This window comes from Acyrthosiphon pisum, chromosome A2, assembly GCF_005508785.2.
Source record: "Acyrthosiphon pisum isolate AL4f chromosome A2, pea_aphid_22Mar2018_4r6ur, whole genome shotgun sequence".
NCBI lineage: Eukaryota > Metazoa > Arthropoda > Insecta > Hemiptera > Aphididae > Acyrthosiphon > Acyrthosiphon pisum.
Genome location: NC_042495.1, coordinates 3,539,213 through 3,553,356, shown reverse-complemented (window position 1 = coordinate 3,553,356; position 14,144 = coordinate 3,539,213). Strand labels below are relative to the sequence as shown.

Here is a 14,144-nt window from a genome sequence, read left to right as displayed (position 1 = left end):
TAAAATCAATACATTCATCACTTCGTTCAGAATCTAAAATTGTTGAACTCCAGTCGGAATCTAAAAATGTCAATTCTTGAACTGTTGAATTGTTTGTTTTTTGAACAATATCATAATCTATTATAGGAGGTACATTTTCCATTTTTTTTTCGAATAATAACTTGTTCAATTTTTCCTTTTGATGATGCCCCCCCTTATTTAAACACAAAACCTGGCCAGAAAATAAAATTCATACCTTGCTTCCCCTATTGTTATGGCGGCAGAAATACGATTGAGAACGGTCATTATTGGCGATACCTTTTTTAGACCCTTTTGACTATTACGATTGAGAACGTTCAGTTTTTATTTTTCCGCGCAACGTTGCCAAACTTTGCCATATAAAAATCGGCTATGGCTATAGCCTATATAAATATATATGGCTCTTTGCACTGCTCACACACTGTCTATGTGACATTCCCTATCTTAATCAGATAATACATTTATCCATTAATAATGATACCTCATCTATATAAATACAACGATAACGAATTGTTTGCAACGAATAATCAAAATATATACTTTCGTATTACTCAGTACGTGATTTCCCGTGTTGTGCGTTGTGCCAAATATTTTACGTTGAATATTACGTTATAAAATTAATATTTTACTTAAATAAAATGGAAAATAACCAAGAAATAAGACTTATTACCTCTGAGCGTGGTGGAAATTTAATTGTTTTTAACAAACACAAACACCGTTTCATTAGACGGAGAAAAGATAATATTTAGAAGTGGACATGCACCAATAACAAATGCACAGCATGTTTGTTAGTTGAAAAAGTTGAAAAAAACGGTGAATATCAATTATCCGTTAACGAAGTTTTGGCACTATATTATGTAGGTACCTATATATTTCAGTCTGGAAAAATCGGTGCAATTGATGAACACCAAACACGGTAGGCGGAAAAAAAGCCCAAAAAAATAAATACACCGAGGAAAAAAAGCCCAGAAATAGAAATAAAAATGTGAACACATGTATACTCTACTCCTAATTAGTAATTACTAGGGTGCAGATTTGTATGTATTAAAAATTCAAAAATATGTACATATATATGTGTTTAATTTTTACCATTTCTAATTACCATGTATCTATAGGCTATAACAAAATATAATAATATATTATATATTATAATGAAAATGATCACTATAAATATGAACACAATATGATATATTAAATATACATACATACATACTACTATAACAGTTAATAATCATAAATAATAATAACTAGTAAAATATAATATACTTATTATTATTAGGTTATATTTGTATTTATTAATACTTAACTATTAATCATATATTATAACTACCTATAGAAAAATTTAAATGTACCTATAAATAAATAAATAAATAAATAAATAAATATTAGTATGTATAAATATAATATAAATAATCATTACAGTATTATAGTTGAAAATTGACTGACCTATTATTATTATTATTTTTATTCTATGACTATTGACTATATTATTATCTATGTTATTATGCATTTATGCACCTATTATTATTGTATTATACTTTTTCGAGCTATTATTCGTGTAATTTTACAGTCGAAAATTGACTGACGTTTGTTTGACGAAAATGAGCCCTTAATATTGTGCCATTTCAAAATGGGAGGATTTAAAAATTTGCAAAATTGTTACTGACTCACTCACCGATCATCAAAATTATAAGACACTTCCCGTATAGGTAGAAACGTGAAATTTGGCACAAAGGTAGGTCTTACAGTGTAACTAAAGGGAAAAATCTAAAAATTGAATTTTTTTCAAAATTAATACCGCTCCAGTGAGTGTATTTCTAAACGTATGAAGTGGCGCGCCTATAGCACGCATAAACGTTTACTTTCAAACAGCGTAGAAACAGTTTTATTGTATACACGTAAGATGTGCGACATATTTTTTTTGTGCATTTGCACGCACTGTAACGTCACTTATCTCTTTTATTTACTTGCTTTTATCACAGATATTAGATAACAATTTTTTATAAACCTGAAGATGAATTGAATTAATTTAGACTATAGTTATTGTTCATTCATTCAATTATATTATTATTGTAGTGTGCTTTACGCACGCACACGTATTTACACACACACATATATATATATTTATATATAATATTTATCTTATATTATGGTATACAATAATAATATGCATATCGGCATAATATTTTTTTTATCGACCAATATACTTCCTTGTTGTTTACTTTAAACAAATAAAATACAATAAGTATACTCAGTAGTCACACATCCAAAATTGTAATCGAAAGCCTTCCCCACTCGACACTTTAATTATTACTAAACCATTAGAGGTAAGTCGTTCAATAGTATATTGCAATCGTCAGTACTTATTACTTAAATAATACAAACCAGTTTCATTTTGATTTAGCAGTTTCATCATCAATACCATTGTGATATTGTTGAAGTTTCAAGACACTTGTTGAATCCAAACCAATTGTTTCTACGTTCATTTACTGCTTGCGACGTTTTTTTGGCGACCCTCATCAAAATATTATGAACATTGGTGTCATTTTTCAATGAAAAAGTAATTTTCAAAACATATCAACTACTTTTTATTTTATGCATGGAGATATGGTTTTATTATTTTTTCTGTAGGATAGGTACTAATTGTTTTTTGATAAACCTTATTTTGCATTGAACGTATACAAAATATATATTTTATTGATAATAATATGAAGTAAGTACTTATAAATCTAAAATTTTATTAAAAGTCTTAACTTAATTTTTTTTCTTATAAAAATCAGTTTCATTAAATACTTTTAAAATAAAATTATATGAATACATTAATAAGTACCTAATTGTAAACATATAATTCCTGTATTCATTTTAATGTGTCATATTTAAAAATGATAACTATTACGACGTTGTGTTTAGAAAATTAATAATTAGTTTTTGTTCGATGATTGATTTTTATTTATTTATTTAATAAAGTTTACACTATTTAGCTTCTTACGATAGTACAAGCAAAATTCTACAAATTATAATAACAACATAATATATTGATGTTAAATAGTATACCTATAATGATTGGTAAATTGAACATAATATTTGACAACATTATTGTATTAAATTAATCAAAACTTAAAAATAAACATTTTTATCTATATACCTATTAAGTAAATAGTTATAGACTTTGTTGTCTAATTTCTTTTTCCGTTAAGGGTCAAAGACTCAAAGTATTTAAAATTTGATAAAATAAGCCAATCATTATGGTGCATAAAGTATTCATAGGTCTTATGCATGACCAAATGTTTGTTATCTAATTTTAGAAGTTATTTTACCAGAAATCAAGGATAAAGTTATTAATTTTATCACGTTAGTTAGGTATTATAATTATTATTATTTTTAAGATATCTTAATTATAAATATTACTGTCAAACATTATTATACTGAAGTCAATTCAAACAAAAAAGAAACACATTTTGATGCTTTTGAAAGCATATAAATTCATATCAACTTATAAATTATTATAATGGTTAGGCAGTTAACACTGAAATTTATATTTTAACATTTAATGTAATGCCACAAGTGATAATGGCGATAGCATTAATATAATACTATATTATTTTAACATTAATCAATCTAAATAATTAAATATATTTACAAATAAATTCTAAGTACCTAGAATTTAATAAGTAGCTGTACAATATTGCATACTTAACTATAGTGACTTACTATAGTGTCTAGTAATAATATTAATGGTTACTATTTAAAACAATTATAAGTTCTTCTTCTCAAGTAAATAAGAGAGGTAGGTAATGCATTTTTAGTTTATGTAAAAATGTAAGTTCTATATTCAATTATCTAAATTATTCTAAAAAGTTAATCACTGAATTCTTTTATTCAAATCATTTTTTATTCAGACTTCTTTTATATTAGTTTTGTACTTAATTTATTTTTGATGCTTTTTTGTATAATTAAATAATTTATTTTTAATTGTTTATTAGGTATTTACCACTATCACAACAATAATGAACAACCACAGTGAAAATGTCGATATTAATTGGTATCATGGAAAAATATCAAGGGACACGGCTGAAATTATTCTATTAGACCACGAGAGTAAAGAAGATGGTCTATTTTTAGTACGAGAAAGCAATTCTGCATCCGGAGATTATGTGCTTTGTGTGTTACAAAATAATGAAGTAGTGCACTATCAAATACGACGTCATGGTGAAGATGCATTTTTCTCTATTGACGAACAAAATATAATGCACGGGTTAGAAACATTAATTGAACATTACTGTAAAGTAAATGATCCAAGCTTAGGAGTACAACTGTCCAAGCCTATTGTCAAAGATCCTCCACCTCACGATACCAGGAGACATGGACGTACTAATCTCTTGCACAGAGCCATTACACAAGCTAATTGCAAAGTGGTTACCGAGCTGTTAAAATGTGGGTATCGGAATTTAGAAGCAAAAAACCAAGAGGGACAAACTGCATTGCATTTAGCTAGTCAGATGGGTCATGATCAAATTGTAGAGAAACTCATCTCATGTGGAGCCAATGTGAATTGTAGAGACACAGAAGGCTACACTCCTTTACATTTCGCTTGTCAGAACAATTTATTGAACACTGTGAAAATCCTATTGACAGTTGGCGGCGCAAATATTCAGTTGAGAAATTCGTCGACTGGATGGGTAGCTCTACACGAAGCATCAAGCCGAGGCCATGCAGATATTGTGACTCTATTGTTGTCCATGAATGCTCCATCGAGGCCACGTACTTTTGACGATCTTCTACCTGCAGACTTAGCACGCACCAATGGACACACTGAAGTTGAACAAATGTTGAATGAGTTTGTTTCTCCTATGCCATCTTCGAGGAAAGATCAATGGTATCATGGCAAGCTTGATCGCCACGAAGCCACAGCAATATTGAAAACAAAAGATGTTGACGGTTGTTTTTTAGTCAGAATGAATAGACAGAGTGGCTATGTCTTATCTATGATGTGTACTAATCAATGTTATCATTTCCAGATCCAAGATCGCGATAAATATTATTTTATTGACAATGGGCCATATTTGAATTCGTTGGAACATCTAATACAACATTATACATTATTTCCTGATGGTTTACCGAATAAATTAGAAGTGCCTGTAAGTCCAGCAGTTATTCCACCCCTACCAAAAGGATTTCCATTTACATTAAAGAAGCCAAAACCAAAACATCAAACTGAATTTCAAGACAATATTATGAGGGACAATTTGATTTTAGATGAAGTGATTGGTGAAGGCGAATTTGGTTCAGTCTATAAAGGAACTTTTCAAAACCGAGATGGTTTTGAGGAAAAAGTAGCTATCAAAATGCTGCGATACGATATGTCTTCAACTAATAAATCAGAATTTTTGCGTGAAGCTCATGTCATGATGAGTTTAAATCACGAATGTATTATAAGATTGATTGGCATATGTGAAGGGCCACCATTGTTGATGGTTCAAGAGCTCATTGCACTTGGTTCAATGTTGACTCACATCATCACACACCCAGAACTCATCAGTCCAAATTATGAGTTAAAAATGTGGGCCGCTCAGATAGCTTCTGGTATGTGTTACTTAGAACAAAAACGTTTTGTGCACAGGGATTTGGCAGCTAGAAACATTCTTTTAGCAGATAGACACCAAGCCAAAATAAGCGATTTTGGTCTGTCGCGTACATTGAATGTTGATAAGGACTATTATAGAGCTTCACATGGTGGACGATGGCCAATTAAATGGTATGCACCCGAATCATGCAATTACGGAACTTTTTCTAGTGCTAGTGATGTGTGGAGCTATGGTATTACATTGTGGGAAATGTTTTCCTATGGACAGCAACCATATGAAAACATGAAAGGTGTTGAAGTAATTGGTATTCTGGAAAAAGGAGAGAGGTTACAAAAAACTCAAAGGTGTCCAATTGAAGTTTACAAAACAATGGAGATGTGTTGGGCATATGAACCCAAGGAACGCCCGACTTTTAGTCAGCTGTCAAAAATATTTGCATCTGATTCTGATTATGAGAATTTCAAAGATTTTATAAAACTCTAATATCACCATATTGGAGAAGAAAAAACTAATAAAATCATATTCCTATTAGTAGTAGATTATAAAATTGAACATTTATGTTAAATGACAATAACAACCTATATCTGATTTTTGGTTTTGAAATAGTGATGGAGTTACTAATTCAGATCAAATAGAATTTTACAAAATGATTATGGATAACTATATTTTATCTTTTATTTTATACGGTATATTTTTAATATATATAATAGATTATTGTAATACAACACAAGTATTTATAAAAAGGATTTCAAGATATATTTTTGATAAAATTTGTGAGGAATGTTGTGATTTATAAATTTAAATCTCCATAATGGTATTTAATTATTTATCTTTAAATTTATTTCATTATTTTACAGTTTATACTATGTTGAATTTTAATATTTTTATAATGTTTATTATGTTTAATTATACATGTTTAGTATTTTACATTTTGGGTATGATAAAAAAAAAACAATGGACATTTTTATTACATTTACAAATGTAATAAATGTTTAAATGTCATTTTTAATAGTTTTTCAATTGTTATACCTATTATAAATACATTTTTTTGTGAGATTCAAGAGTATTATATACAGGGTAGCTCAAGATTTTAAAATTTTATTAAAATAATGGTAATCATGTTTCTATTGTTTAAAATGACCAATCATTACAAAATATCAAAACAAATAATTATCATTGTCTTTTATAAAGTTTTGCCTTGTGGAACTAGTAAAAATAAATGTCTTCCATTCATCTTATTATTTTTGTGTGTGTATAATTTTATTTTGATTTATATTGATACAATATTATAGTAACAAAATGTTGGGACAGTTTTTACTTCATACTTTGTTTTAAAGAAGACTATATTTATTTTCTCCATGTTACAAATGTAATCAATTTAAATTAACAATTTAATTTTAATTTTTAAATAATATTCTACTCAAATTTACATAATGTATTATTTTGAAAGTATGTTAAAACGGCCAATCGTCTCATAGTTTTAAGTTTTTTTTATGTATATAAACATAAGCATATTATAATTGAGTTACCTCTCATCATACTTTCAACATTGTTTGCTCAATCTAGTAAACAGAGATAAATTGTTGCCATAATAATTATAGTATATTAGTTTTTTAACATAAACATTTTTTTCATAACTAAATTAGAACAATATTGTAAAACATTTAAAATATTGTATTAATGTTATTCTGTAAGACAGAGGCAATATATCCATAAACTATTTATTGTTTTGTTGTATGGGTGGCCTATATAGTCTACTTAGATATATATTACTATGTTATTGTTTATTTGAAAATTTGAAATTAATATTATATTTTAATAAAATTTCCATTTTTTTTTGGTTTTTTTCAAAACGAATTATTTGTTTACTTTCTGATCTCAGTAACTAATGAGTTGTAGACTCTTTTAAATCCAATTATGGTAGATTACTTATCTTAGTATTAAAGTGAGGGTCAGATCCCCTCCCATTGGCTTTGGAGTGGATAATCTTCCGTAATGTGTTTATTGTGAATTTTGAATCAATTCAAATTATATTCATTGTTCCTTATTGTTAAATATTTTAATACCTAAAAAAAAGTATTGAGAGGATAGGGGGTTTTCCAATTTCCCCCCTCCCATTTAGCTATATCGTTTTTTTGTTTTTGATTCCCCTCTATCAGAAATCATGTCTATGCCACTGAACACAAGGTGTGACTCAAAAACTATTAAAATAATGATTTTCCTCTACGCTTACATGACCATTTTCCATACATGATAAAATTTTCAATATATTTTGTCTCTTTTTGAAATACCTACTTATAGATAGGTATTCTCAATTTTCAACTTTTTAGTTTTTTTTTTTCTATAAATATCGATGAAAACTTTTCACATGATAAATAAGCTCAAAATTCAAAATTGTAATACAAAATTCTTCATAAGTTGTTGAAATTCATCTAAATCATGAAAATTTGAAAATTATTTTGTAAATAAACTGTATAAAATGGACAAAAAAATAACAATTTTTGTTCCTCAGTCAAAAATCTCAAATTCAATTATAGGTCACTCATATAAATTTTTTTTAAAGTAGTTACAAAAAAACCGAAATTACTAGTCAATTGATTTTCACATACTAAAAATTAATTTTATATAGAGTTTGGTGATTACTAATAAATAATAATACACAAAAAAAAAACTAATTGAATTATTCAATGAAAATATATATTTGTGCTATATGGGTGATAGATCCCCCCCTCCCTTGACCTTAATTTTTTGTAAAATTATATTTACTTATTTTCTGTATTTCTCATTATGATACCTACTACTTTTAAGTTTAGTAGGGACCTATATCTGTTTTCTAAATGTTCTAGCCGTGGTAATTTGTCCGCTTTGATATAGGTACTATACACCACCAGTCGTTCGTGGCATAAATATCGGAAAATAAAAACATATATCTTTATGGTGGTATGGTATACTATATTTTTGAATTCTCTGCGAATTATTTTTCATGCATGAGTGTTTATAATAAACCCGATAAATAGTCGGTAAATAAAACAAAATTACCATGAAGACTGTAGATTTACCATAGGGCATGGGTTTATTTTTAGTGACTGAAAACATTGTATTCACCTCAGTCTGGATTACATGCTTTAGATGTTTGTGATAAAGAGGTTTATCCAAATATTCATGAACTCTTGAAAATATTTTGTACTTTGCCTGTATCAACTGCTATACACCTGAACGATGTTTTTCAAGTTTTTATTAAGTATTAAGTCTTACCTAATAAATAGTATGACAGAAGTAAATATTTTATCAATTTTCCTATCTAATATTGAATAATAACTATAAATTAAATAGTAATTATTATATACTTTGTTTATTACAATATTTTCAAAATACTCTTTTTTAGTATCCATTTAAATTAATATTTTATTCAAATATCATAAGCATTAATCACATAACAAGAGTTTTATTATACTGTAAATTGTAATATAGGTAGTTTGATGTTATTGTAAATTACAATTAAATATTAATATAATCAAATAATAATCTCAACCATATGTTGTATGCAAACAGCAAAAGTAGGTACCTATAACAATTAACATTAAAGTTAACAACATGAAATTAGTTCTGCTGAACGTAAATTTGTTATGTTGTATGTATCTACACTAACTTTACAAATCGGACATATTTCAGGGCTTTCAGCCCTAAATAGTAAATAAATAGTAAAAATCGAGTTTGCAGTTATTAGGTAAAGGAAAAAAAATTTTCAAAAACCAAAACCGAAAATTTTCAAAAATCGTTCTTGATACCAATAAAATTTGAAAAACCTTTTTTGAAACCGAAACAAAATTTGAAAAACCATTCTCAGAAATCGAAACCGCAACCGTTAAAATTTGAAACAGTTTCGATCCCTGGTTTATTGTGATTATGTAAGTAATGCATAGTAGTGTCATAGAAAAGTATAATAGCACCAAAGAATAAAATAGCGCGGTGTATGGTTTTTAGATTAGGTAGGTATGAATATAATATATTTTATATACTTACAAACTCCGTTAATGTAAGTTACTACAAGTAGATATGACCACTAGATTCCGCTGTGAGTACTTTTTCAAATGCACATTAAATTTATTATCTTGGTATAATCGTGGTCGTGGATGTGGTTATGAAAAACGTGCTAATGATGTTATTTCGTATTTACATGATAACATTGTTTTGATGGTAGTGATAAGAGCGGTTTCCGCGACAAATTTTTGAAAATCTAACTTCAATTTTCCAAGTATTATTATAAATTATGATCCACTATATTTGTCGTATTACATGATCGTCTACACATTTCGTAACGTCTGAAAAGTTAGTCAGTCGGTCAACGCTTTCAATTGGTAAACATCCTGGCACATATTGAATAATTAATAATCTTCGTTTTGCAACACCGGTTTTTACATCACATCAGAGAGCCGAAAGTACAGTAAGTTCGCTTTAAACAAAATATAAATAATGTATTAACGCTTTGACAAAATTAATTGGAGTACCTTTTTTTTTGTCATTAGAAATGAGTTTCAACCGCTACAAAGACATTATTGAGGAAGGCGACACGGTCATATTGTATATAAATCCACAAGCAATGTACGCTATACAAGCCCAGTCAGTAATCGAAAATCGCAAAGGAGAAAAGATTGAGAATGTTATGCAGACTAAGTATGGAGCTTTGAAGATTTCATCTTTATTTGGAAAACAATTTGGATCAAAAGTGAGTTTGTCCAATGGATGGGCTCATGTCTTGTATCCAACACCCGAACTTTGGACACAGACATTGCCGCACAGAACTCAGATTATATACACACCAGACATAAGTCTAATTATGTTTATGTTAGAACTAAAGCCTGGTAGCATTGTGGTTGAGTCGGGTAACACACCTATATCTACTATTGTTATTTTTACATTCATTTATCTTATGAATCTATATTTGATGTATTGTACTATGTTTAGGAACCGGAAGTGGATCTTTGACTCATGCCATGGCTTTTAGAGTAAAACCTACTGGACACATTTATACTTACGATTTTCATGAACAAAGGGCAGATCAGGCCCAAAAAGAGTTTAAATCCCATGGTTTATCTGAGAATGTCACGAGTCAATGCAGGTAATTTTAATTTGTTTTGTTTATAGTGTTGGTGGTATACCAATAGCATATTGATTTTGAAGATTTGGTTCACTGATTTTAATTAATTATTGATGTTTTGTATTTATAGAGATGTTTGCCAAAATGGATTTAGTGATGATGTTATTGGCAAAGCTGATGCCGTATTCTTAGACTTACCTCATCCACATCTAGTTGTTCCATTTGCTATTAAAGCTTTAAAACCATCAGGTAATTATAGAATTATTATTATGAAAGTGTTGGCTATAACCTTTATAATATAATATGATCTTTGTAAGAACTCGTGTAATGCTTAGACAAAGACTAGGTACTTAGAATCATTAAATTATTTTCTTTGTATGTGTTATAAACAAGCTGAAAAAAATCTGGAGGGTTGAATAAAAATTATGGTAGTGTGTAAGTTGTAAACTATTATATTTTACAATGCATTTTTAAATTTTGTATGAGTAATCAATAATAATGGAATTTAATCAGAAGTGACCCTACATCAGTAGAAAGGTTTTTTATACATTACAATTTAATATCATTGAAATTGAATTTATTTCGATAAAATATGTTATGAATATTATGAGTTGAATTTGAACTACATGTGAATTTATGTTAAGATCATTTGCATAAAATAATAGATATTACATAGCAATTTTAACCATATGTTGTGATGTCATTAACAGAATAATTCAAAATAATATTAATTACATATTCATATATTATTATTGAAAGTTCAATAATAATTGATGAAATGGTTGATGAGAAGATCAATACATTTTTTATATAATATTATAATATCCAAGTTATATTACACATTAGTAAATTACACATTCGTGCATAATATTTGATTTATTCATGACTGAATGTTTATATTTTGTTGTTTGTGGTTTGTATTGTATACTATATTTATTATACCTAACATGTATTTTATAGTATATTTAATTGAGGTATGAATGTTTAAAACACAAATCTAATAAATTTAATAAAATAATTTTAAATAAGTTTCGTTGACCATTGTTGACAAAAAAATCACTCAAAATCTGAATTAGACATTTATACATTCTATTTCAATTATTTAATTAATCAATACATAATGTTTATGGACATTTTTAAGTTATTAACCTACATACAGTTGATTTTCATTTGGTGCATCTATAGACTTCATTTATTAATAATGGCCTATTTATGATTAAATAGAAGACAATATTTTGTGACTATAATTAGAGGCCTTACTCCTTTGGCATAAAAATTACATTTATATTAATTTAAATTATTATTAGGAGGTGCTGGATTTAGAGCTTAGATACTCACGAGTAAAAACAAAAAAGTAAAAACCATTGAACGCTCTTCACTAATTTAACCAATAGATTATAATATTAAAACAATTGAAATAAATTGTAAAAAAAGGTGGGTAAGTGGATGTCGCTCTGCTGTACAGTAGGTTACAAGTGGGTCACTGTATAATGGATAGTATTAAATTTGAATTCAATGATATAATATCACTGTATAAGAAAAAGATTCTGAGCGGAGACGGTTTGTCAGTCTAGATATTAGACATACATATTATAGGTATACTTATCTATAGTATTATTAATAATTTTCAAATTAATCATATCACAATATCCATTAGGTAACGCGTTATACATCAACAACAAACCGTGGTACTATCATAGATATATAATAGTATACTTTAGAAGTTTCAAGTACCCACATATTATACAATCACAACAAAATAACTAAAATAGTTATTCCAGGTTTTTTAATATGTAATTTCGTCCAAATTTGAACTTAAAATTACTATAAAAATAAACTGTGCTTATGTAATTCTTAGAATTTTTGGTAACAGAATTAAATATTTACGTGGAATCTTGTTTTAAATTTTCAATCCTTAGATATAAAAGTTGAACATTTTATAAATTTTTAACTACGAAATAATTATTACATTTTTAATTTGATAAATTTTGTCAAAATTCGATCTTTAAATGCTTATAAAAAAAAATTGTGTCTATGTATTTTTAATATTTTTGAATTGCTATTGTTACAATATATCAGGAGCCTTGTATTAAATTTTTACACTTTTTGGCCGAACAGATAAAACTTTATTGATATTTATAGAAAAAAAAACTAAAAAAAATTGAAAACTGACCATGTCCGTAAACATCTCAAAAAGAGTCAAAATATTTTCAAAATTGTATTGTGTTTAGAAAATGCTAATATAAACATTCAGTGAAATTTTCATGTATTTACAGTTATTCGTTTTTGAATTACAACAAAATAAGAAAATCGTTACATGAGAAATCGAGTGAATATCAAATGTTGTAAAAATATGAATTTCAAACGATCATAAAAATTTAATTTGACTTTCTTATAGATATTTTTTGTTTGATAAAGGTAGAAAATCTTATAAGGAATCTTGTATTACATTTTCATATCTTAGATTTAAATAGAAAAATTTTTACGAATTCTTAACTCAAAATAATTTGCTAATTTTCGTGATTTTTCCATATTTTGTCAATTTTTGAACTTTAAATGCTTATGAAGAAAACTGTGACTAAGGATTTTTAATATTTTTTATCTGCTTTTGAAACAATATACTAGGAGCCTTTTATTAAATTTTCAAGTTTTTTTAATCAACAAATAAAATCTTATTGATATTTTTGAAAAAAAAACTAAAAAAAAATGAAAACTGACAATGTCCATAAAGAGCTCAAAATAAGTCAAAAAAATTTGAAAATGTTATGGTGTATAGAAAATGCTAATATAAACATTCAGTCAAAATTTCATGTATTTACGGTCATTTTTTTTTAAAGTTACACCAAAAACCAAATTCAATTTTGTGAAAAATCGATTTTGCGTAAAAATTCCCGTTTTTCCTTAATTTTTCTTTGGTTTTTCTTGGCGCTTTTGAAAATTACTGGGCCTAAAATTTTGACCTCCCCAATGCCCCAACGATATTCACTTTCCAATCGAACAAGATACTGAAGTTGAAAATCGAAGAATTATTTCGACTACTTATCGTGTCCCCAGATACAAAAAAAAAAAAAAATAAAAAAAAAAAAAAAAAGGCGGGTAAGTCGTGGATGTCGCTCTGCTGCACACTAGGTTACAAGTGGGTTACTGTAATGGATGGAATTAAATTTGAATCCAATGATATTATATCATTGTATACGAAAAACGATTCTGAACGGAGATGATTTGTCAGTCTAGGATATATTATTTTTAAAGAAAAACTTATGGAGAACCTTGTACCAAATTTTAAAAACTTAGTTATAAAAGAAAAAATTTTTACGATTTTTCAACCACTAAATTACTTGCAAATTTTCGCAATTTTGACATATTTCGTATAAATTTGAACTTTAAATGCTTATAAATAAAAATTGTGACAATGTATTCCTTTTATTTTGCAACTGCTATTG

At 27.4% G+C, this 14,144-nt stretch overlaps 2 protein-coding genes across 5 annotated transcripts in view; both read left to right on the top strand.

Moving 5' to 3' along the window:
- The first annotated feature begins 2,100 nt into the window (after window positions 1–2,100).
- On the top strand, window positions 2,101–6,343 carry LOC100168161 (tyrosine-protein kinase Shark). Of its 4 annotated transcripts, none has more exons than XM_008191155.3 (3): window positions 2,101–2,345; window positions 2,426–2,578; window positions 4,002–6,343. In XM_008191155.3, exon 3 carries the CDS (start codon window positions 4,026–4,028, stop codon window positions 6,084–6,086), a length of 2,061 nt encoding a protein of 686 aa, XP_008189377.1. In that variant the 5' UTR covers window positions 2,101–2,345; window positions 2,426–2,578; window positions 4,002–4,025; the 3' UTR covers window positions 6,087–6,343. The 4 variants fall into 4 exon arrangements, with proteins under 4 accessions (XP_008189377.1, XP_003248633.1, XP_016664811.1 ...); XM_003248585.4 differs by having other exon boundaries at window positions 2,423–2,578; XM_016809322.2 differs by having other exon boundaries at window positions 2,407–2,578.
- A 3,308-nt stretch (window positions 6,344–9,651) lies between these two features.
- LOC100166120 (tRNA (adenine(58)-N(1))-methyltransferase catalytic subunit TRMT61A) overlaps window positions 9,652–14,144 on the top strand; it is a 43,530-nt gene continuing 39,037 nt past the window's right edge. Inside the window, exons 1-4 of the mRNA XM_029489378.1 lie at window positions 9,652–10,047; window positions 10,130–10,486; window positions 10,569–10,722; window positions 10,832–10,950. Of these exons, the coding sequence (XP_029345238.1) occupies window positions 10,132–10,486; window positions 10,569–10,722; window positions 10,832–10,950 (628 nt within the window). The 5' untranslated portion in view covers window positions 9,652–10,047; window positions 10,130–10,131. The remainder of the gene's footprint in view (window positions 10,048–10,129; window positions 10,487–10,568; window positions 10,723–10,831; window positions 10,951–14,144) is intronic.